Source organism: Cryptotermes secundus, unplaced genomic scaffold (genome assembly GCF_002891405.2).
Source record: "Cryptotermes secundus unplaced genomic scaffold, Csec_1.0 scaffold2030, whole genome shotgun sequence".
NCBI classification, from domain to species: domain Eukaryota; kingdom Metazoa; phylum Arthropoda; class Insecta; order Blattodea; family Kalotermitidae; genus Cryptotermes; species Cryptotermes secundus.
In genome coordinates, this window is record NW_019731241.1 from 116,439 (window position 1) to 143,448 (window position 27,010).

A 27,010-nucleotide genomic window follows, 5' to 3' on the forward strand; every position below is an offset into this window, starting at 1 on the left:
GGATAGAGGCGAAACATTTGACGTGGACATCACGCTGCTGTTTCGATCCTCCTGTTCCTGCAGTAAAACATCCATCAATTTCATGCGTAATCGCAGCTGTCTTTCTTCAGGCAAGCTCATCAGAAATTGATAGTCACTATCCTGCTTCATTTGAGAGCTCTTTTCGAAATAGCTCAACTTTTTAGATTCTATTTCGAAGAATTTGTCATCGTAATTAATTCTTTTCTTTCCTCTTTTTAGCGGACTTTTGAAATGCTCTTTTTGTGCCGGAGACGTATTTACAGGTGCATCATTCTCGATATCTGATTGAAAATCTGGAGTAGAAAATGCATCATTATATTCACTTTGTGTTGTAATATTATCAGTGCCTGTCTCAATACAGGCGTCCGCAATGTCAGGAACACTACTCGACAGATTTCTCGGTTGAACAGTATCAGTTCGTAGGTGGTGAACGCAGCTCTTCGTCCGAAAAATCCAAACCAATCTGGATATTTCGCAGTTCGCAAGTATACGCGCGTTCACGGACGAATAGTGCTGCTACCAATGGACGCACTCTAACCTGATGCAAGCTGTTAGGATCGTTCGTCCGTTTCCGTGCGTGTTCGGACGAACTCCTCATCGCAACTTTCCGCAGCTTTCCGCTTCCAGTGGACGAGAGGCCTAAAGTTTTCCTGCAGCATGGATAGAGATTCTCGAGTGGTATGGCTGGTCGCCCCATCCTGTTGATACCACTGTCTATTCATGTGAAGGCCCATTGCACAACAGAACCTTCTCAAATCCTGAAGAAATGGTCCGATCACCATGTCCCTGTAGCGTTCTCGGGTGACGGTAACAGCACTGCCTTCCTCATCCTCAATGAAATAGGGGCCTAATATACTGTGTGCTGAGACCGCACACAATATCGTCACACATGTACTATTTGGTGGTTTCTGGATGATAACATCTGGCCGCTCAAAACCAAGCAAGCGAGTTGTCTGGCAATTGATGTAGCCATCCAAGTCAATGTGACTTTCATTGGAGAACCACATACGTATTCCTCAAGAAATCTGGATCCTCATACAGCATGGCCGAAAATGTTCTACAATACACTATCCTGGCTCGCATATCTGACCCTGTCAAGCATTGTCCAACCTGTATCTGGTACGGAAATCCACCTGTCCTTAAACAATTGGTGAATGGACGTATCCTTGACGTTCAGTTTCAAGGCCGTTCATTGTAGACTTCGTCGGGGCGAATGCAGCACCTGCTGAAGAACATGTGCATGATTCACTTTTGTCAAAACAGTTATTGGCCAACCAGACTTCCCCTTCCGCTGACACAGTACACTACCAGAACAGTGAAATTTCGTAACAATAGAAGCATAATTGTGTTACTTGGTGCTGTCTTATTAAATCTCTCTTGGAATTGTTCTGTAACTTTTTTCAAACTTGGTCCCCCATCACGACCACTTCCATATGAGCGGAAATAATACTCAACCATCAATACTTTTTCTTCCGTCGAGAGACCCATTTCCAACAACTCCACAACATAACTTCCTTTTCACTAATGGAAACACATGTGGCTGGAGCTATGCCTTGTCGACAAATGCACATGTGCGTTCAAGATGTGTGAGTTTCAGTACTGATATTTTGGCGCATACTGTATTTTAAAAACTGAGATGGTGTATATACATTTCCATTAAACAACAACTGTTAACACATTGAATGAAGGTTACCTATGATGAATGCCATTGAGATCTCTTTTACATTAACGTGAGAAGGAAGTGTATCTTACATTAGATTACTTTAACTGCAATTTGTATAAAGGATTGCCCTCTGCACTATAGGAACTTCTATTTAATGTGCTGAAATCCCCCATTTAATATTCACAAATTTCAGTTTTCCCTATCACTATCAATGAACCCAAGTTCATAGATAGTAAGATAGACCAAATGAGGTTAATGGGAAACTGCTAGCCATAAATAAGTTCAGAGGAATAACTGCAAGTACAGTTGGGGCAAAAAGTTAAGGGAAAATGGCTGCGCCTAGTTATGAATTACTCATTATGATGAAAGAGCAGAAAAAAGCCCAAATTTGATGCGATGGTTTTCCATACATGCAACATTAAGAAACTGATGGTTCCAGTAGTTTCTGTTGCTGTAAGCCATAGCCACTGTACCCCGGTTTTACTGCATTTACTTTAGGAAACGCACATCATTGGATATAATGTATGGCATACTAGCCATGAAGCTAGACACCTTCTTGGCAGATAACAGCTAATATTCCAGCTAACAGGCTGTTGATATGGCAGTCAGGTGATTCAGCCATTTGAGAAGAACTTTGTAGTTCTTAGTTTCATGGCTAGAGGCCATTAAGTGCTAGTTACAGCCATATATACAGTGTATATGAATTTTAAAATTCGTCAAAGCATGGTGAATTAATGAATAATCAGGCTAAGAAGTACTTACAACTGTAGTAATTGTCATTTCAGGCAAATTTTGATAGTTATCATTAATATCAAAACTGTTAATACAAGCTAATAAAACACTGTCCACAACTGACCTACAGCAACTAAGAAGTACTGTAACATTAGATAGAAAATAACAGCAATTCTGTCCTCGATTTGTATCTAAATGCTTAACTGTTTTGGACTGGAGGAAAGCACACTGTGGATTATGGCTGAATATGCAGATAGCAAATAAATAAGTTTTGTTTGCCTTAAAATATTCCACAGAAAGAGTGAGAGAGAAAAACAGCCTTATATATATATTAACATCTGAAGGTAAAAAGAGTGGCCTATACACAGTGGAACTGATATTTAAGCTTTCTTAATAAAGCAATGGATTTTAACATTAAAATGGAAAAATGTTACATGGAGGAAATTTAATACTAGAATTACTGACTTGGGAACACTGAAATTGAACATTAAATGTGAGTTTCACTGTATCAGGGATACTTAAATTCTGACAGTTGGTTTAATTTATACATTCTAGTGGGGACTGGAGATTCTACCTGTAACTGAGATCACAACAAGTGGATCCATCATAGGAATGATGGTGACTAGATCTCTCATCAAGAAATTTCCAGCAGGATGAACCTGATCAGATCGCAGAGTCCCAGAATTTAACAGAACTAGGTCTGCTCCAGTTGCTGCCAGGATGACATCGCACACCCAGTTACCCAGATTTGTTTCTTCTGTGCGTACACTTTGAAATCGTCCATCAAGAGGCACCGAAAATGCACCTAAAACTTCATCCATCTTCCCTTCCATCACACCTGAGAAAAATATTATCAACTGTAACTTAAGAAGTATATTACATTATCTCTTAACCTTCCAGCCCAATATTATGACTTTCATCAGAGTTGCCATAACAGTGATTTAAAAAAACTGTCCCGAATATTATCATGTGCAGAGGATTGCAGAAGATTCTGTAACTACCAAAGTGGTTTCTACCCCTGGCACAGGTACCATGTCACATAAAATTCAGGTTACTCATATTAGTATATACATCAAGTGTCCAGAAAGACTCCAGGGTTTTACGTTACACTTTTTTAAACACTACATATATTAATAAAAACTGAGATGATGGTTAATTCAAAAAGTTTGTGCCAGTTGTAAAGTAATGTGTTCCTTTGTGTTGAATATTCATGTATAGTGAGGTCTACTTCATGACACAGGCATAGGAATAGGGTATGCAGATCCATCTACACACCAAACTGGATCCAGTTTTAGTTGCAGTTTGATAACCATGTATATATAACACCACCTGAGAATAATCAATACATCAAAACATGTCATGGTAGGAGTAACAATAATATTAACATTGTGACACAATGGCTGCAAACTGGAATAATGGAAACAGAAGAAACTGTCCACTGTTAGGTAACAGCTCATTAAACATGTATTGCAGCAAAGCATAGGTTTGCAACAATGGAGGAGCTGATGGGGGCCATGTTTTCTGTGCTGTCTGCCCCAAATCTAAATAATGAGGTTTAACAGAACATACAAAAGCAGAGGAATATCCATTGTTAGGAATCGTTATCAAGCAATTATTAGTGAAGACATGGAAGACTTTATGTCTGTTACAGTGATCTGTAGAGTGTGTAGATTTGTGAAATGGTTACTGTTACCTGTAGCTATGAGTTATATGAGGGTCGTACTGAAAGTCATGAGCAACATTTTTTTGTAAAGTAACATGTTTTATTATTGACAAACCAAATACACCACCTCAATCTACAGACCTTTCTTTATTTTTCCACATAATTGCCACTTCTTTGTACACATTTCTCCCAGCGTTCTGGGAGTTTGAAAATTCCCTTCCAGCCATCCAAAGACACTGACACACTGCTTTCTGAATTGCCTCCCTTGTCTCAAAACGTTGTCCGTGCAGCTGATGCTTCACAAATCCGAAAAGATGGTAGTCGGAGGGTGCCAGATCAGGGCTGTAGGAGGGGTGTGGAAGAACTTCCCACCCTATCTTTGCAATTGCTTCCAATGTGAGGTGAGTGGCGTGGTGGCGAGCGTTGTCATGCAGGATGATGATGTTTCGTCCTGGACGTTTATCGCGCAATGAATGACGGAACTTGTGCAGCATCTGGACATAATGAGCAGCATTGATGGTTTGCCCAGGTTCCAGCAATTCGGCCAGAATAAATCCCTCTGCATCCCTCCCAGAAGACTGTGCCCATCACCTTCCCTGCTGATGGCACTCTCCTTGCCTTCTTTTTTGATGGAGAATGCAAATGGTGCCATTCCATACTCTGCTGTTTCGTTTCAGGCTCAAAATGGTGAAACAAGATTTTGTCACCTGTCACAATACAGAGCAAAAAATCACTGCCTTCGTGTCAATATCTCTGCAGCAGTTCTGAGGTGATGGCTTTTCGCTGACCTTTGTGGTCTTCGGTCAATAACCGCGGGACCCAACGAGCACAAACTTTCCTATAGCCCAAGCTTTCAATCATCTCCTGTACTGCACTGTGCCCTATTCCAAGTTTTCGGGCTATTGTGTCCAGTCACACTCCCGTCATCTTGAATGATCTCATCCACTCTTTCCTTGTTGCATTCAGGTGAGGCTGTTCGAGGACGACCGCTCCGAGGCTCATCTTCGATGCTGGTGTTCCATCTTTAAAATGTTCCACCCATCTTCGAACACTACTCGCACCAATGCACACACTTCCATAAGCACGTTGAAGTCTCTGGTGAATTTCCGCAGCAGGGATTTCCTCTTTCACAAGAAATTCAATGACAGCACACTGGTGAAATGACACATCGTTGATGGCCATTTTGTTAGGAGTGATACTGGTCACGTGATGCAAGCTATTGATGTCACAACACACTCAAGGTTAACACAACAGCTGGTTCCACCTACCACGGTACTCTCTTTCATCTGCTGTTCCCAGGTTGCATGCAAAAAAAAGTTGCTCATGACTTTCAGTATGACCTACGTAGTTGTTCAATAAATCCAATTACCAATCCAAACCCCATGTCTAGGGACTAAGCTCGAACTCTTCAGAAAGCTTAGTAATAATCAGTGATGAGTTAGCTACAAGCCAGCTTCCATCCAGCTAGGACATGAACATAGAAGCAGAGGAATATCCACTGCTAGGAGATACTACCAAGCACTGAATAGTGAAAACACAAAAGACCTTCTGTATGCTGCAGTTACAGTGACCTGCTGCATGTGCAGATCCGTGAATCGTTTATAATCATCTGTAGTCATGAATTATAAGTGCTACATTATTAACCTATATCCCTTATTTTGAAAACATAAAAGTAGAATATATGAATATGAGCATTGACACAACCCACAAACAAACCAATCACATATTATGTGACACAATACCAAGCATATATACTGTATAACTGCCAATTAGAACATTAATCAGATCATGAAATGCTGTCACAAGTGTAATACTACATCAAGAGGGGGAACTTTTCATGGCCATTATATTAGAATCATGTTGGTAAAGTTAAAAAATTTACTTAACTCAACACACAATTTATAATATGTTTAGAACATTCTTTCTCATTCCATATTGCAGGCAATTCCAACTAATATTACCATATGGGAATTGCGAGTACATTGCTTGAATATTAGCAATAGCTACAAAACAGCAGGCTAATAAGAAGCCCCCTTCAATACTTCAGCACACGTCTCAATACAACACCCCTGACATGCCAAGACCAGCCAGCAGGATGGTTATCTAAATCACTGCATAATCTAAAGACCCTACAGTCAAAAAGTGCCATGAACTTTGGACTTTTTAACTACTGACAGTTATATATACTTGTCAGACTAACATTTTTATAAAATAGTATTAAGATTTTTTTTTTAATTTATAATTAACTTCGCCATTTTACATTAGGTTCAACACATGATAAAAACTTGCAGTCATTCTATTAAAATACTTACACCAGTTGCACAATATGCATCTGTATTTAGACAACTAATTTTAATATAGAGGGTGTTTCACGACTTTAGGGCATAACTGCAGGAGGTGATTTCCTAGGTCTTTGTGATCAAAAAAGTTCATATAAACATGTGTCCGATTTTGGACAGTTACGGAGTTATGACTGTTTTTTTATTCCCGTACATGCCCTCGTATGAACCGCGTCTGTCAGCTGGCAGGTCCCTATTTTTAGCCAGCTAGAGACAGAGCATTCCCGTTATCTCGACACTTGAGAGCTACCTAAGGCGGGGGGGGGGTCCAGCGCGGTTTACAACCAAGCGGCAGCCTGTGTTGCAGCCAGCGGCAACATTTTAAAAAATCAGCTTTAACAACAATCAATTCAAATTAAAGGTAATTTCATGAAGTTAATTTTACATTCATACTTTATATGTATCATGTATTATGCTGGTTTCTTATTTTGTTCCGTTTATTGTCAGTAATCGTTACCTTCTATTCTGAGTTTAAAACGGTCATAACTCCGTAACCATCCAAAATCGGACACATGTTTATATGAACTTTTTTGATCACAAAGACCTAGGAAATCACCTCCTGCAGTTATGCCCTAAAGACGTGAAACACCCTGTATAACATACCTTCATTTACAGTTCATATATGAATGCCTGATGATGGCCCATATATAGGTTGAAACATGTTGCATAAAATCTATGCATACATAAATGAATATATTTACTATTAACAATGTTATATTTTAGCGTCCTGTTGCACTGATTTAAGTCCATGATTTATTTTATCCGTCTTCTAGTGCATACATTCAAGTGAGAAGAGAGAAGAGAAGAGGGGCAGATGAATGTATGCACTAGAAGACGGATAAAATAAATCATGAATATGTTTGTCTTTGTCTGAAAATGATTTCTTTCATTTATTGTGTCGATGGTCATATTCATAGATTCTAAATGTATGTCCATGATTTATTTTATCCGTCTTCTAGTGCATACATTCCTCTATCCCCTCTTCTCACTCGCACTACATGTTTCAGCACAAATGTGCCATCTTCAGGTGCTGATCCAATCCACGACAAACTAGTTCATGCATGCCTTGTCTATACATACTAAAATAACTAAAATATATATTTATCATATATACTGATAAATGTTAAGTGTTAAAATATTAAAATTGTACAGCATATTACATTCTTACATCGTGTTTCATTACGCGAGTCACGTCTATCATCTTCTATTGGAGCACTCTTTCACTATCGTGTATTGTGCTCTATGTTGCGTCTCACTCCTGTGACTGCGTGTGATATACTGTGTTATGATTTTAACACTCAACATTTATCAATATATATGATAAATATATATTTTAGTTATTTTAGTATGTATAGACAAGGCATGCAATGAACTAGTTTGTCGTGGATTGGATCAGCACCTGAAGATGGCACATTTGTGCTGAAACATGTAGTGCAAGTGAGAAGAGGGGATAGAGGAATGTATGCACTAGAAGACGGATAAAATAAATCATGGACTTAAATCAGTGCAACAGGACGCTAAAATATAACATTATTCTACATGTATATTCATATACACAACAGGATACACTCATAAAGTAAATGAAAGGCTTGTGAGAGCACCTTGCTGTCTGTGTATCCCACAGACCCACTGTTGCTAAGCAATGGCTCGCTAAACACGTTCACGTGGCAATAATTACACACACAATAGAAGAATTGTTGGTTGCATCATTTTCTATGTGGTCCACGTTGTACTAAAGGAAAGTAGTCTAGTTCCATGAACAACTTCTTGTTTTATCAACTGTATTAAATTTACTCATATAATCAACTGTTTTGTATAGAGAGTTCTCCATACCTTAAATATATTGTCACATGTTACTGACTAGACATGGACTGAGCCGCAGCTAGAAAAAGAAGTAAAGATGATAGCCTACCAAGAGATGGAGGTACGTCTAGAAGAGGAAAAGCCGGCAACAGTGGACACAAAACCTGCGACGGCACAACGAGAAGAGGTCCCCATAGTGATACCGGTCGGAGAGACAATGGCCTGCCAAGAAATGGAGGCACATTCAGAAGAGCCGGCCTCAGTGGACAGGAAACCTGAGGTGGCAGAACTACGAGAGGTACCCATACAAGATGACGAAGTAATGCTGGTCGGAGAACCGAAGAAGAAAAGGCGTAGGGACCAAAATCAGCGAAATATGATGAATTCGACACAGGAAATTGCGGACCCCAGAATAAATTGGCCGTCGTCCGCAGGAAGGTGTCCCGCCATGCAACAGTGGCATGGTGTCGGAGGAACATCTTGAAGAAATGTTGGACCCAAAGAGATTATGAACCCCGGATGAAGTTGGCTGCCACCTGCAGGAAGATATCCCATTGCACGACATTGGAGAAATGCCTTCAAGAAGGAAACTCCCCAGGGAACCTTCCGATACCAGAGAAAGGACTTGGAACAGAGAACACGCAGCAGGAGCCTTACAAGTCATAACCACAAATAATTATAACATATTTACTAATTTACATGCTCTAGATCACTATAACTACAGTGCATATAAAGACTTCTGTTTGTTCAATTGTCATTGCTAGATAGCAGCTGCTATCAATGTAACTCATCAAGTCTGTTAACTGTTGACTCTGACCTCCAACTGGCTGTCGAATCACTGGCTTTAGTCGGTCGGTCAGTTGGTTCAATTGCTGCTGGAAAGGTCATTCCTGGCTTCAATATCATAGAGATACATGACCAAGATTTTTGTTCTCTCCTAGACATGTAGGTGCTTAGAAATAGGGCCTCCTCTTTGACAAGGGAGGGGTGGGTATTTCTATGTAGGTGCTATACTTGATGCACTATATTTTCAGCACGATGTGAACTGTGTGTCACTGCATTGTACTAAGTAACATTTATACAACATATACAGAGTTTTTTGTGAATGCAGGCTTGTTCAGCAGGTTATGCATTAACTTACTGAACTACTCTGAAACTGCAGTCAGCTGTAGGCCTGACAGCCGCCAAGTTTAAGCATTTCATACTTCCTATGCATGGCTTCTCCTTGTCCAATACCATGTACATTTGGATTTACATGGTTTAGGATTACTTCTGCATGTGTCCTGCATAATTTCATTATGTAGTTGTACACATAAGGAATTTTGAAAGCCAAGTGCAATTCGCAGACTAGTGTGCACCTGTCAAGATATCCAATTGAATGGAGTAGTCTGTCCTGAAGGCACTGCAATTTTGAAGGCTGAGCATCTGCTGTATACTTCCAGGTGGGACATGCATAAGTCATAACTGACCTAATCAGAGCTTTGTAAAGCGTGAGTTTAACCATTAAGGGATGGGCCATTTAAATTCTGGTAGTGGCAGCAGGACGGAGTTAATTTAAATGCCCGCCATTGTAGAGTAATAAAAATTGTAATCATGTTACTCAAAATGCTGTGATTTATACAATTTTTGTGATAAACGAACGAAATAAACGCTACTTTTATCTAGAAAGTATATAGAATCAGATAGTGTAATTTACAGATTTTAGAATCTGTAAAAATTTTTAAATTGATTCCAAAAATAAATTTTCCCCAATTTTGAGCGTCTGTCTACAAAAATGCATAAAGCTTCTGCACAAAACCTTTCTGCAGTATAAATGCATGCTGCTGACTCACGGTCTGACTATGTCTTATCTGTAGGAGAGAGGATGTTTGTTTTCATTGTACATTCTCCAGTCAGTCTGCTTCTTGTATACATGACTGTGGGCGAGTTCTTATCCCTCTTTGCTCTTATGAAACTGTGTCAGACTATCCAGACAGAGTTACTTCTTGGAACATTCCCCTCAATGCCCCTTGCCTCCTCATCCTTTCATAACCGACTGTACCACATTCTGAATGGTGTGATTTACGAGCGGCCTCTGAATTTCGGCTTCTCCTTGCGAAAAGTGGCCATGGTGCATAGTTGAAACTGTGATGTTTTATAAGCGTTACGAATACAGGAGACCACTTGCCATCACTGGCCTGCTTCCTGCTAATACGAGACAGATGTTGCGTGTGTGCGCTTTGCATGGAAAACAGAGTTACATACGGACAAAGTGCATGAATTGCGACGTTGGACTCTGCATTCAGTTAGATGATGCAGGAGGGAAGACAGTCTACTTATAAAGCAGGTGTCCAAATATAATGTACGTAGAACAAGAATTTCTAAAACACTGTGCGCATGCGTGGACTGCGAGTCTCCATACGGTGTCTTTCGGCCACTCAGCTTCACTTTAAAGGTCCCCATACGGTGTCCTTCAGCTCATAAAGGTTAATATTTGTATTTAAACACACACTTCTGAATACAGAATAGGTCCTTATGCATGTGCACAAGACCTTGGCTACAAAGGGGTTGTCTTGTGTTGTATAACATCAACAGGGACTCTAAGTCTTGTGGCAATAGAGACTGCTTGAGACTTCCCTTCATTGATTTTTATGTTCCAGTGCTCACATCATGAATTCACTGCAGTGAGGTCAGGTTGCGGTTTGCAGAGAACATGACATTCACGTTTCTGTCACGTACATACAAGTATTAGCTGCAAAGAGAGCAAGATAAGTACCATGTACCATGGGGGCATCATTTATATACAGACTGTACAATGCTGGGGCAAGAACAGAACCTTGAGGAACCTCTGCCGCTATATTTTTGGTGTAGAAAATTCGCCTTCTACCATGACTATACATTTTACATCAGTAAGAAAAGAAGCAATTAGCTTAAGAAGACTTGTCAAAAATTCTAATCCTGACAATTTATACAGTAGCCCAGAGTCTCATGTTGTGTCAAAGACTTTCTTGATATCCAAGAACACTGCAGCCCTCTACACATCATTGTTGGGGCAATGTGATCCTCGTTATATAACATTGGCAGGGACTGAATGTAAAATATCACATCCTTTGTTGTTGTGGCAGCATCTGTTACCATGGAAATGTTTTTACTGTCCCATTGCCTAGCAATGGCTGCATCTATTTGCTCCACTATTCCAGTTTTCAGCTGTCATGTCACATATATACAACAGGATGAAAAGACTAGAGAAAGTCATATGATCCCTTTTCTTTGCCAAGGCCATGATCATACAAAACCGTATCTTGATATAATGGAGTACTCTGTCCTTCCACACCTGGAAGAGGACAAAGTTGAAAGGTCTCAGCAACTTGGAGCACTACCTCATGACAGTAACAATGTTCATGATGCACTCACTAAGATGTTTCTTGAATATTAGATGAAGAGGTAAAGCCCTGTCACTTGTCATCTGAGATCATCAGATTTGATACCTTTTGACACTTCTTTGTGGAGTTATGTCCAAGGCATCCTACAGACTGTCTGTAAGATTAAGAAACTGAAGTGAAACGAAGCATTTCACAGATGCCCTATGTTCCAGAGGAAGCAACGGGAATATGAATGAATGAATATGGAATGGTATGTCAGTGACATTCTTCAGCCTTTTCTTTTAGGGCATTACAGAAGAAGGCAAGATATATGGCTATTTTATGCAATACAGTGCTACAGCACAACGCCAATTATAAGATTAATGTTTTAAATAAGGTGTCTAAAGACAGGCTAATAAGTTGAGGATTGTGGCTTGCAGGGTCTCCAGACTTAAATCCTTCAGATTTATATCTGTGGGGAAACTTAAAAAAAAAAATACCGAAATAATCCGCACATACTGGATGCATTGAGGCATTACAACTGTGAAGCAATTAAAATTAATGACACCAGTGACTTCAAGCTGGCATCACACAATAGACATGAAGTTTGTCCATGATTTATTCTGATCGTCTTACAGTGCATACATTTATTCACCTTACTCTTCTCTTTTGCCCTACATGTTTCGGCACTAAAGTGCCATCTTCAGGTGCTTTTTGATGTACGTCGAAGATGGCACTTTAGTGCCGAAACATGTAGTGCAAGAGAGAAGAGTAAGGTGAATAAATGTATGCAATGTAAGATGATCAGAATAAATCATGGACATAAATCAGTGCAACAGGACGCCAAAATATGACATGAAGTTTGTTTAGAGTAGAAGGGGGACACTTTGATACCTACTGTTGTGGTGAGATTTTTAAATAATTTATTTACTTTACGAAATGCATATCAATGTTTATAGTGGGCAGCATATTACGAGGGCAAGTCAAATGAAAACATTAAAATTGTAATAAAAAATCGAAATTTCGCGCCATTATCCTGTAAGTTGGTAAGCGTGCTACAAACAGTGTGCAGAATGGCCTGTAGGTTGCAGCATAGAGCAGATGCACGAACACCGTCACAACACCAGTATAAGATGGCTGCCCCACTTGAGACTTGCACCAGGGAAGAACAGCGTTCTGTTATTCGGTTTTTGTGTAGTGAAGGTGTGAAACCTATTGAAATTTATTGAAGAATGAAGTTTCAGTATGGTGATGCATGTTTGTCACAGCAGCAAGTGTACAAATGGAGTAGGAAGTTTGCAGATGGTGTGACTTCAGTGGAAGATGCTCCTCATCCGGGTCAGGCACATCGAGTTGTGACTCCAGAGAACACTGCAGCAGTTGAAGCCATAGTGAGGGAAAACCGCCGAGTGACATTGAATGAAATTGCAGCAAGTTTAAACATTAGTCATGGTTCAGCACACCACATTGTGCATGATGTGCTCCAGTTTCACAAAGTGTCTGCAAGATGGGTGCCACGGCAGCTGACTCCTGAATTGAAAGACTGACTGATGCTTGTGAAGAACTTCTGCGGTGCTTTGAACAAAAAGGTGATGACTTCCTTGCAAGAATCGTTACTGGGGACGAAACCTGGGTTCACTTCCACCAACCGGAAAGGTAGAGAGCGAACAAGGAATGGCACCATTCCTCATCTCCAAAACCGAAGAAGTTTCGAACACAACCATCAGCAGGGAAGGTTATGCTGACTCTCTTTTGGGACGAAAAAGGCGTCATCTTGGTGCACTACACACCTAGAGGGACAACTGTCACCAGTGCATCATACTCAGATCTCCTAAAAAATCATCTTTGGCCTGCAATCAAATCAAAGCAATGTGGATTGCTGTCCACAGGTATCCTTTTGCAACATGACAATGCAAGGCCCCATACTGCCCATACAACAGCTGCGACAATCAATGACCTCCACTTTGAGTGTCTTCCTCATCTGGCCTACTCACCCTCACCAGACCTTGCCCCAAGTGATTTCCATATGTTTGGACCACTCAAACAAGCAATGGGATGAAAGACGTTCCGTTCTGATGAAGAGGTACGCCACGCAGTGCATGAGTGGTTGCGCGGAATACCAAAAGAATTTTTTTCTAAAGGAATTCACGCACTTTGTAAGCGCTGGAGGACTTGCATTGAGCGTGGGCGGATTATGCTGAAAAGTGATACAGCTCTGTATCACTTGTGCACAATAAATAATACTCAAAAAAATATTTAAGGTTTTCATTTGACTCGCCTACATAGCTGTAACACTAGACTCCTCCTCTCAGCAGATGACAATTGAGGTTGTTGCTAACGGGCCACTGGTAGAAGAGTCACGCGTTTTGGTCTTTCAAGTAAGACTCTGTATAAGTTGTTCAGTTTATCAAGCAGACATCTGTCATAGAATGAAAGAAGCAAATATGGAAGTTCACAGACACAAACATTTTGAGTTAACTTGCATTTCAATGTCTTTTTTCAGTGTGTACATTGGTTAACAGAACATAAAAAAAATAATCCTGCAGTGAGTTTCTGGACACACATATATGAAGAAAATCCTTATAAAAATCTCAGAAAAACATTTATGGGACAAACTAGTATACCAGTTCCCTGTTTTATATTTCAGTCTTCACCCAAGCCAAGAGCACTTGCTGATTATGAACAGATGGTCCACAGCAATTCATAACGTCTCTGGAAGACTGCTACAGTCTGACACATTTAACTATCAATGCTGTGTGGGTTGCACTGTACACTTCATTTTCAATGACTAAAACACCACCTTTAATTTAAAGTAATTACATCTAAAAATGTGAATTCTTGTTCAGTTGTGCCTAAATTTTCAAAACTTCAAACTAACTTAAAAAATAAGAATGCATTCATTGATTGATTACCAAAAATAATTCAGAATTATCATTTTTATCACTCGAGTCAGTGCCTGTGGTTGAGTGATTATGTACTAATGTTGTGTAATTTATGAGGAAAAAGAAAATGATTACCTAACCTTTTTAAATAATGTTTTTAACTTTCAATACTAAATATTCTTCACTCTACTGACAGTCCTTGGCGAAGGAATACCACAGGTTATAATCATTTTACTGATGACATGGTATTGGAGTCTCTTTTAACACATCCTTATCTAATATACAGCGTTTCCCTGTGATAAGTTCTTCACCAGACCAACAAAAAAAACTTTTTAAAGGTGAACACTTCTTTAGGGGAAATGTGAAATAAGATTAATTTTTTGGATCCCCATTTGTATTTTGAACCCCAGCAAATGGTTTCATAATATTCAAATTACAGATAAATATGCATCATCAGGGTAAATTGGAAACACAGTGGCAACATCAGAGGTTTTTTTTTTACTTTAATGCTAATGGAGAGTGAATAAAACAGAAATCATAATGGCCAACCTAAAGATAGTAAAAAATAACATAAACATCTGAACACATGTTGCATTAAGATTTGCTTCCACTTTTTGTATAATGTTAAATTTGTTATGTATATCAGTGTGATTATAGATGGGGGCTGGATTGGTGACTGGATTTATTGACCACTTTTAACATACGACTCCTGAGTAAACTTAATTATAGTGCCATCGCTATCTCCACTTTACAAATCACTACATCCATGATAAGCCTTCTCAGACTGCTTTCACTAGTCATTTCCCAGCAACGGTTCTTAACAACAAAGATTCTTCAGCTTCTGAGCACATGCTGTTACTGTCTGGTGAATATCCCACAAAGAACTCTTGCACCAACTGATTAACTCCCACGCTGGCGGCCATCTCACACCAACCTCCTGCTCTTCTCTTTGCAGACTGACTTACATCTCAACTAACTACACTCTGAACATGTTCTGCCTATAAAACCTGAGCAAGGACCTCGCAGAAAACACCACTCCTCATTGTTGTAGTTCACTTACTGCCATGGGAACACGTTTCTTTGCGAAGCTGTTACTCAGTAATGGCTGCCATACATTTCCTTATTCACTGTCGCTGCATAGCAGCAGGCATTGTTTGTAGTTTTTATTTAGCAACAGGTCTACATATGATGATGCTGAAGGTACAGTAGTAACAAAGGTTTTAGTAAAAACAAAGAAAGTTGTACAGTTCTGGAAGAAGACAACATAAATTCAGAATTGTATACATATGCAAAATTTTCTCTGGAACGTCTATAACTGTAATGAACCCTATGCCACTGAAGAATCCCAAATGGATGAAGAAATGCAATAGTACTTCCTATTTTCAAAAGAGATAAAAAGGATACACAAAACTGAGCAGCAATACATACATGACTGAACAGTTTAACAAGAGATGTCATCTGTTGCTAGGCAATGACACAGTAAACATGATCTTGTCTTCAAACAAGCGAGCCATCGCTAGATAACAAACATGCAACAGTATGAGAGCTGCTGGAGGCAGTGTTCTCTACACAGTCCGACCTGAGGTAACATACACTATAATGAGATCCTACAGAAGAAGCCAGTCAGTTGCGGGATAGCAGCCATCCAATGAGGACGCAAGTACCAAAGCAGAGGAATATCCATTGCTGGGAACTGTTAGCTAGCTATGTGTGATGGAAACGTCTGGAGCAGTTATTCAAAGTATGTGTAGATCTGTGAAACTTATACTTACCTGTGGTTACAAGTTACAAGTATTCAGTGCATCCAATAATCAATCGCAACCCTGTGTCTCATCATTAGGGGCTGGATTTTAATGCAAATGCATATTTCTTTCTTGCAACCAGAAAGTATGCTCGTTTGGATATATGTATGAATTACTTCATTTCTAAAATTTTGGACATGGTTTGATGGTGCATATAAATACATATTTTGCCTGTTTTATGAATAAGCATCATATTTTCGAAGATCTCTATTTGTACTGCATATTTCCTTTTTAAAATGTTTATCTATATATTTTTTAATGTTATGTTCAAATTTTCAATCATGGTCGTGTGTATACAATTTTTCTTTTCTGTAATGGAATATGTTGCATATTTGACTCAACATTTCATCATGATTCAGGTTTCTGATGCAATACCCAGGATGGGACTTCCCTGATCCCTCTACTCGTAACTTGCCTCATCCGCGTACCATCAAAGTGGCCGCGAAGAGATTAATTGGAAGCGTTCACATGTAGCCACTGTAGCGTTTCTGCCACTTTTCAAATGCATCCTGAAGTCTTTCTTTGTTAGGGTGTTTAGTACCATCTGCGTTTCTGCTTGAATTTCCTCAACTGTATCAAATCTTCGCCCCTTCAACTTGATTATTTAATCTTGGGGAAGAGAAAGAAGTCGCATGGAGCTAAGTCTGGCGAGTATAGTGGATGGGGAACAACTGCCATCTTGCTTTTAGCCAAAAATTCCTGCACAATGTAAGCTGTATGCAGTCGTGGGTTGTCATGGTGGAGTATCCAGTGGTGCGTGTGCCACTTCTCTGTATGTTTTCTCCTCATGTCCTCCCTCAAACGCCTTAGAATATCGCGATAGAACTCTTTATTGACTGTCTGACCAGGAGGGACGAAATCCTTATGAACAATCCCGTCAATATAAAAAAAAACAGATCAACATGGACTTAATGTTGCTCTTGACTTGTCGAGCTTTTTTTGGCCGAGGTGAAGAAGGGTTCTTCCATTGCGACGATTGCTGCTTGCTTTCAGGGTTGTAGCCATAAACCCAACTTTTGTCACCAGTGACAACCTTTGAAAGAAAGTCTGGATCCTCTTGAAGCTGTTGCTGAAGTTCCCTGCACACTTCTGAGCGATGCTGCTTCTGTTCATTTTGCAGCAGTTGTGGCACAAACTTCGCCGCAATCCTCCTCATGCTCAGTTCCTCTGACAAAATTCGTTGACATGTACCATAACTTAGTCCCAAGGTGTTACGGAGGTCTTGGATGGTCAGTCTATCATCTTGCAGAATCAGATCCCTAACTTTCGTGACATTTTCTGGTGTTTTCCCGTTGACGGCCGTCCCGAACGATAGTCATCATCAGTCAATGTTCGGCCACTTTTAAAACGCTTATACAAGTTGTAATTTTGTGTCTGGCTTAAACTGTTTTCACCAAAAGCTTGCTTCAACATTTGGTGCGTTTCTGCAGCGGTTTTCCCAAGTTTGAAACAAAACTTTATACAGACACACTGCTCTCTCAGGTCAGCCATCACAAAACCGCAAACTCACAGAAACACAACAATGGAAATACGTTCACCAACAATACACCCAACCACTTAACTCGACGCCGCTTGCAACACTGATTCAAGAAGGATGTGTGAGGAGACACCTAGCGGTATTTCGATGTACTCATAACCATTCGCGCGCAAAATTCAAATTTCGGTAACTTTTGGATTGCCCCACGTATCTGCTCACTTCTCTCATCTTCCCTCTGCCATTTCCTCACTGGAGGCAAGCAATAGCAATACTACTTTGAATCAGTCGTTAAGTGTGTTCAAAACCACTGTTTCCAAATTGAATTCAGTCGTGGAAGAGTTGAAGTAGTAAAGGAAAAAGTATACAGCATTCTTTCAAAACGTCCAGGATATGAACAAATTCGTGAAATTGAAGAAATTTTAACTGGTACTGAACTACCATGTAAAAAATCACTAACAGTGGAGCAAATAGCGGCTTTTGTACATGCGCCCCTAAGTTCCTGTGAGGTGGGAAAAAGTTTTTCCCGCTATAAGGACATCCTATGAGACAATAGGAGGTGACTAACTAAGGAAATCCTAAAACATTTAGTAATTGTGAACGGCAACAGAAGAGAAGTTGAAAGTTCGGAGAGCTAAATGTGAGTACCGTTGGTTTTTTAAATTTGTAATGAAATATGTTGACTTTGTTGCATGATTTGTATTTAAGTATAGCTTTTTATTGCAAGTGAATCATTCAGTGATTACATAAAATGAACTTAAATATTGATTTGTTGGTCTTAGAATTACGTAAAATCAATTTTAATATTTGGTATAAATTTTTATGCGCATATTTCAGAAGTTTTTCATGCATAAATGCATACATATTTAAGGGATTATTAGGGAATAAAAATCCAGTCCCTACTCATCGCTAAATTTGAATATCTTAAAAAACATATTCAAACAGGTTAAACAAGCAACTGGAAAAAATTCTGAAGAGTTTATATCTGAAGCCCAAATGGTTTTAGAAAAAACTGCTCATGCATAGACTTCACTTTTCTGTTGTTTTAATATCATTTTATAGTTATCCAGTTCCACATTATTGATCTAAATAGCATAAAAAATTCTTATACCCATGTTCACTTACTAATCACATTATTCTGCCTTACTTGCATATTTCTCCAGTAACTGCTTAAGTATAGGGTCTTCTGGGAATGCAGATGTCACTGAAATTTCTTCCACATTTACATCAACTGATGTTTTATCAAAATTTAAAATTATTTTGGAGAAATGTCGAAAATCTGTTCCACTTTTGATTATATACTTTCCATTGACCTGTGAAGGAAAAACTATATATAGCCACATAAATACCAAATAAATCTGAAAAAATTATTAGGTATATATATGATACACACTATGAAAAAGAATACGTTAACAACTAGGAATGAGTGCAGAAGAAATGCAGACTAAACCCATGTATAAAGCAAATATTTGAAGTGACAAACAGATAAGATGATGGGTTAGTAATATGCAGTTATCAGAATACTCGATGAGATTTTTCTGATTGGATTAACTGATAGATTGATGTAACTGCAATGGTTATATGCTAATATTTGCTCATTAAAGAATGTAAAAAAAAAAAGACTGAGGAACCTTGGTTCCCAGGATTAACGTTGAAAACGTTGGTTGAGTTCATTTAATTCACAAGCATCTTCGGAAATGTTAACCACATTTAAAAATGTTGGATAATGTTGTAGCATTTGTACAGGGGGGGGGGTCTGTATTAACTGCTTCAACCATCATTTGCTACGCAACATTTTGGTAAACACTGCCTGAAAGCCAGAATACAAACAAAAAAGCAGAAGTCCATTTGCTAGGCAAGGGCTTGCTAAAACTCATTCTCATGTCAACAAAGATTCAGCAAAAGTTTCCACAGATACAGGGAATTTTGGGATCACCAGGCATTTCTGCTACAATGGATACAGGGGACCAACAGCTTGTACTGAGTTCTCCCAAACTTATAAAAGGGAGGTGGGGTTTTGTCTCAGCAAGTCATGGATGCATCTCATCTGCTCTCTCAAGAAACCTCTGGAACATGACATCAGATCCACAAGGCTATGCAGGTAGAGGCACCACTGGCAGGCTATTGGGTCATTGCTCTCATGGTAACCTTGGCTTCACTTCCCCTGGCATGATCCTCCTTCTAACCGCTTCATTTTCTTGTACTCTCTCATGCATGCAGAATGACTATTACCAGCAGACATCTTATCAGTGTGACGTCATATGCTGGCAGCTTGCCTATACGATATTGCACCACCCACTAAACAGTGGAGTTGAATTAGCTCTAAACGGTAAGCAATGGACCTCATGACTCAAGGTACGCGGGTTCAAACCCGGCGGAGGTCGTGGAATTTTTAAGGGCAGAAAAATTCAGGGAACAAGTCGTCTGGGAGGGACTTTGAGCCATGGGTCCCGTGTCATAGATTTATGGCACGTAAAAGAACCTCATGTCTCTAGGAGACCTCTGAGCTAAATTTGGCCAAAAAGTTTCCCGCCCAAAGTAGTTTCCAATGCCTCCGGTAAATGGGGAAGTATTAGGTACCACTGCCAGAGAAGGGGCGACCTCTCTGACAGAAAGGGATTAACTATTAGATACCACTGCCAGTAGAGGATCGGAACCTCGCTGGCAGAAAGGGGCTGATAGCGAGCACCAGTACCGGTAGGGGATGGAGATAGTAGAAATTAAAAAGGGGGACGTACAACATACTATCAGTCGCAGTGCATGGGGACACCCATCCCCTCAATACTGAATAAGTAAACTGAATACTTAGTAGAGAAAGTATCAATAATTACAAAATGTTACATTTTCTGTTACTTATGGCTTCATCCCATTTGCACCCTCATATAATAACATTTTAAACATTAAAACACAAACTTTAAGAACGGTATTTATAACCAAACTAAACTGAATGCAGTACTAGTATTCCCTCAAATTTCATATATCCTACGACTCATAGTCTGCTGGAATTTGGTGTTATTTCTGCCATTATAGATGTACCTCACCAACATGCTCACCAGTCTCATTTGTGGAAACAGGATTCATGATATGAAGATCAGTTTCATATAAACACAGAAGAGGCATTAAGAGACAAATTTCTTACACCATAGCAGCTCTGTGATTGAAGTTACAGTTGCATGGCACATCACTGATGAGAGTTTTGATTCTTTCTAATCCTACTTAACATAAAAGAGAAGATACCTACCCCTCTAGAAACTGACAAGAAGATATTAACTGGAAGAATACTGCTTTCTTGAATGTCATCCTGTACAGTCTGGTATATGTTTACCAATGTTTTGGAGGGATGTGCTGCTTGATTTTCGGAATATAAAGCTTACTTTCCTACTCTGAAGAAGGAGGCAGCAGATTCCTCTGGAACATCAGTAAATATCTACCACAATACATGACATAACATCACAAAAGACAATACTGTCACTAGTTCAAGTCACCAACATAAGAACCTTAAATCTGCCATATTAAAATGAAATGTTCTTGTCTCATACAGTTTTCTTTCATGATAGAAAAAACTAGGAATCACACAATAGGAGTCACTTGCGATAATAAATCACTAAAATCAATAACTGGGAATTCAATGTTCAGATGGTTCATAATTGTACATCCTTCTATATGCACAAACAGTTGTGTAAGCATGAGAGTTATCAATGTCATTATGTAATTTCAGGTTACTACAGCAACACAGTGTTGAGTGTTTACATGTTGCATGGATGCAAGTTACATAGCAGGTCATGAAAGAGCATGCAGTCTTCTGTTTTAGGGTGTCACGTCTATTCTGTGAGTACTGATATTTTGATGTGGATATGCAAAGTGTGGTATACTATATAAACAAGAACATTTATAATTGACTGTAATTTGTGTACCTGTGGGAGATAGCATGATGCACTGACCTTAAAAAATTATTCAACAACATATAAGACAGGAAAGGAATACAGAAGGCAGAATTAACAGTACAATGCCTTTGAACTGTCAATGTCTGTTACACTAGAAGCATATAAAATGAAAGAAATTATGCCAGGCAAGAGAATAAAAAAGTAAACCTAGAGACAGACAAGGGAGAAGAGGATATTCAGAACATTCTGAAAGGAAACGGAAAAGAATGTGGTTGGTGTCTAATACCACACTCTTAATGATTAAGTCATTTGTGCTACTAACCTCAACTGATCAGTTATTTCTAAATAATTTTTTTATTCAGACACCACTTGGATAATTTATGATTTTCAAGTTCTTCCCACTCATTTGCCATAGGTCTCCATGACTGTGGGACCACAGTGTCATCTTGGAGCACAGTCAGGAACTTTGTAGGTGGACAAAATGGCATCTAATTTTGCCTTCACCCATTTCTTATCATGAGTGAAAGGTTCGTTTACATGTTATAAATATACTACATGGGATCCTCGGCTTTACTTCCCTTCTGAAGGGTTGTGCTATGGGCATTTATTGTCCTTAAAAATACATCCACCCTTGCTGGGTTTGAACCTTGCGTCAAATGCTAGCACATTACTAACTACATCACAACAGCAGACTATGGAATAGAATGCAATGAGGTCAAAATTCAAACCAGGCACTGGAAAAATGAGCGAACTCTTAATAAAGCCTTCAATATAAAGGCAAAATAAAATCATGTATCAACTGCAAAGATTTCAATTATTTCTTCAATGTGAAGATTAATATGGAGGTGGGTCTAGAAGTAAACATAGAGAAAATTAAGTATATGTTGCTGTCTCATCACCAAAATGCAGGGCAAAATCATGACATAACGATACAAAACAGATGTTTTGAAAATGTGGCACAGTTCAGATATTTGTGAACTGTGGCATATTTATGCCATGCAAGAACTGATGAGCCACAGAAATCTGTAACCACAGCGATTACACAATGAGGAAAGCGCTGTTTTCTCCATGCCGAGCCAAGCTGATCCAAGCCAAGCTCAGCCCAGCCGCACCACACTCATTGCTATGCAGCATTGCAGTAAACATCTCTTGGCAGCGTTGCCTAGCAACGTCTCTGTAAGCATGGTGATCACGCAACAAAAGGCAATGCATGGGTGGACATGCCTAACAACAATATATGATATCTGTTGCTGGATAGTGATATGTTTTCTGTGGGTGCTCCATGCCAAGCCCATATAGGGAGCAGTGATCACTGTTCAAGGGGATTCAACAGGAAGATGTCGTTCAAAGCAGCTTAGCTGTTGAGGGCCTAGTGACTCCTACATGGTTCAAGAGAAGAGTACGTGAGTAGCAAAGATAACGGACTGACAGACAGAATCCAACAGCAGAATCCCACAGGCTACAAACGAAGATTATACGTAGGTCATACCGAAAGTCATGAGCAACTTTTTTTTTGCATGCAACTTGGGAACAGCAGACAAAAGAGAGTATGGTGGTAGGTGGAACCAGCTGTTGTGTTAACCTTGAGTGTCTTGTGACATCAATAGCTTGCATCATGTGACCAGTATCACTCCTAACAAAAAGGCCGACAACCATATGTTGTTTCACCAGCATGCTGTCATCGAATGTCTTGTGAAAGAGGAAATCCCTGCTGCAGATATTCACCAGAGACTTCAGCGTGCTTATGGAAGTGTGTGCATGGGTGTGAGCAATGTTCGAAGATGGGTGACACATTTTAAAGATGGGAACACCAGCATCGAAATTGAGCCTCAGAGTGGTCGTCCTCGAACAGCCTCAACTGAACGCAACAAGGAAAGAGTGGATGAGATCATTCAAGATGACAGGAGTGTGACTGTGGACACAATAGCCCCAAAACTTGGAATAGGGCACAGTGCAGTACAAGAGATGATTGAAAGCTTGGACTACAGAAAAGTTTGTGCTCGTTTGGTCCCGCGGTTACTGACCGAAGACGACAAAGGTCAGTGAAAAGCCATCATCTCAGAACTGCTGCAGAGATATATCGACACGAAGACAGTGATTTTTTGCTCTGTATTGTGACAGGTGACATTTCGAGCCTGAAATGAAACAGCAGAGTATGGAATGGCACCATCTGCATTCTCCATCAAAAAAGAAGGAAAGGACAGTGCCATCAGCTGCGAAGGTGATGGGCACAGTCTTCTGGGAGGGATGCAGAGGGATTTATTCTGGCCGAATTCCTGGAACCTGGGCAAACCATCAGTGCTGCTCGTTATGTCCAGATGATGCACAAGCTCCGTCGTGCATTGCATGATAAACGTCCAGGACGAAACATCATCATCCTGCATGACAACGCTTGCCCCCACGCCACTCACCTCACATTGGAAGCAATTGCAAAGATAGGGTGGGAATTTAAGGTCTTTCATTCTGTTTGCACACAAGCATCACAACACACAGACAAGCAACATCAACTACCGACAGACAACACACGTCAACAACATCCCGAAGCAAAAAGATCGGGCCAAGCGGGAAAGAATTCTAGGGATTTTAAGAATTCTTACTTCAAATAACGAAACATAATTTTACAGAATTAACGACGAATCAAATAAGAAAGCTACTGTGGTGTGTGAAAAACTTTTAGTGAACCGACACTCTGGGTAATTTTAACTATTTGTAATTATTTTAATTAACTGGAACGTGGCTATCTTGGACAAAGTGAAGTTTTGTGTGTTGGTGATTTCTTTTTCTACTATAAATGCCTCTGATGATGGCTCCGTGGTGAGCCGAAACATGTAAGGCAGGTGGTGACGAGGTGGAAAACTTAAAAAAGTGTCACATTTGACGGAAGGAACCTGATTGTTAATAGGGTGGGAAGTTCTTCCATACCCTTCCTATAGCCCTGATCTGGCACCCTCCAACTACCATCTTTTCGGATTTGTGAGGGATCAGCTGCGTGGACAACGTTTTGAGACAAGGGAGACAATTCAGAAAGCAGTGTGTCAGTGTCTTTGGATGGCTGGAAGGGAATTTTCAAACTCCCAGAACGCTGGGAGAAATGTGTACAAAGAAGTGGCGATTATGTGGAAAAATAAAGAAAGGTCTGTAGATTGAGGTGGTGTATTTGGTTTGTCAATAATAAAACATGTTACTTTACAAAAAATTGTTGTTCATGACTTTCAGTATGACAATCGTAATTGAAGTGTGAAGACTTTACCTCATGTCTTATTGTTTTAGTAATAATTTGGAAAATTAGTCATTGTGGTTACAACTTAAACTTATCCAATAAATCAGTTCCATCACATCTGTAATCCATTAATTATTTCATGGATACCCGGACACATGACAGTATATTGCCTGTGTCCTCTGCCCCAAGTCATCTCTGAGCAGCCAAAGGAAACTACAGCCATTCCTCAGCAGAAGTCCAACTGACTTGATGTTGTGCAAGAAAGCACCCTGCTAAAGTGACTGAAGGCTGACTCATCACAGGGCTGGAAAGTAACTTCATTTGGCTTACTGCTGGGCAGAGCAATGCTGGTTGAGAACCCTGTGAATCTGCTGGGTGCTGCAGCCATTCTGCCTGAAAATTAATCTTAATTTTCAATTAGGTTAAAATAAATTAAATTAAATTAAGATTGATTCGAAAATTCCCAGACTGATATTGTTGCAACTGCCTCATTGGAAGAAGATGAGAGGGGAGGCTAAGATCACACTTCCACAAGCCTATTGCATCAGCCTGCCATGTGAAACCATGCTGTGAACACACACTGTTTTTACATGAGTGCTTTTTTGACTTCATGTTTTGTTTTGTCTGTGATAGATGGTAAAACTGAGCAATGTGTCTGCATCAATTTTGCGTGAAACTTCACAAATTCCCTACTGAAACCCTTGAAAAGCTTCATGAGGCTTCTGGAAAACATTCTTTAAGCCAGACAGCAGTTTCTGAATGGCATTCATCTCTCAAGGCCAGTTGAATGTCAGCTGAAGATGACAAACGTTCAGGGTGACCAAGCACCAGCAAAACAACAGAAAATGTTGAAAAAGTATGAGATCTCATCAATGATGATGGTAGCCGAACAATTCATGAGCTCACAGACATCACTGGGATCAGTTATGGAGTTCGCCAGATCTTAACAGGAAATTTGAACATGCCCTGCATTGCCGTGAAGCTTGTTCCCTGACTCTTGACAAATTATTAAAAGCAGCAGGGCATAAACATGTGTCTTGGGCTATGAGAGAAGGCTAACAACGACCAAACTTTTATCTCTAGAATCATAGTTGGATTCAAGGTTATGATCCAGAAACAGATCAACAATCATCACAGTGGAAGAGCCCACAATCACCAAGAGCAAAAAAGGTGTGGCAGGTCCGTAGTTCAATAAAGAGCATGCTCATTGTGTTTTTTGGCATGAAGGGGATTGTTCACCATAAATTTGTTCCTCCTAATACTACGGTCGACTATGACTTTTACTGTAACGCTCTGAGATGCTTGAGGGAAAATGTACAATGAAGAAGACTAGAACTTTGGTTCAAACCACAACTGGCTCCTTCAGCACAACAACACGACCACCCACGCCCCTGAAAACCACAGAATTTGTGACTAACAACAACATGATTAATGCTCTCCATCCTCCCTACTTGCCCCTTGTGATTTTGCTTTGTTTCCCAAATTGAAAATGAAACTGAGGGGATAACAGTGTCTGATATCCAAAGGTAATCACAAGTGGTACTCGGCAGTATTAAGGAAAATGACTTCCATGGACCTTCTGAAGTGTAGAAAAAATGATGGTATCACTGTATACATTCCCAAGGAGGCCATTTTGAAGGAGATGGCAGCCAAAAGTAAATAAGTTAAGCCAGCATTTCTTTTTTAACCTTGTCTGGGAACTTTGTGATACACCTCATATTGTTTGTCAGGAATAAGAGGCCTGTTTTCATATCAAAGTATAACTTTGTGTGTTAAAATATTTCTTATTAAAATGTTGGTAGCTGTTACTGTTCTTGAATCACAGTAGAACAAGATCTGCTCTTGTGTGATCGTGTGCTGGTTTTGATATATGCATGTTACTTTTGTGGGTATCCACTTTCTCCTGTAATAAAACTTGTTGCGAATGGTGTTATGTTTTGGATGAGTGACTGTCTTTCCCACATGGGGAAAAGAATACAAACAAAAATAACGTGCACATATCAAAACCAGCACACCTTACAAACATAAGAAAACAATGTCCTACTGTGATTCAATGACAATAAAGAGCTACCTAAGATTTAATAATAAATAAACAAATTAACATACACAATTATATATTTGGGAACAATGATAACAGATGGAAACCTGATTCAGGAGGAAATTAAGAGGCGACTGAACTAGGGTAA

General features: G+C 39.7%; 1 protein-coding gene across 8 annotated transcripts in view; it reads right to left on the bottom strand.

The window, feature by feature from the left end:
- The window catches only part of LOC111866657 (mannosylglucosyl-3-phosphoglycerate phosphatase), a 171,398-nt gene that overhangs the window by 52,982 nt on the left and 91,406 nt on the right, over positions 1 to 27,010 (bottom strand). For all 8 annotated transcript variants that reach the window (XM_023855827.2, XM_023855826.2, XM_023855825.2 and 5 more), the window contains 2 exons: positions 18,868 to 19,033; positions 2,991 to 3,254 (listed from right to left, as the gene is read on the bottom strand). In XM_023855827.2, the coding sequence (XP_023711595.1) occupies positions 2,991 to 3,254; positions 18,868 to 19,033 (430 nt within the window). The remainder of the gene's footprint in view (positions 1 to 2,990; positions 3,255 to 18,867; positions 19,034 to 27,010) is intronic.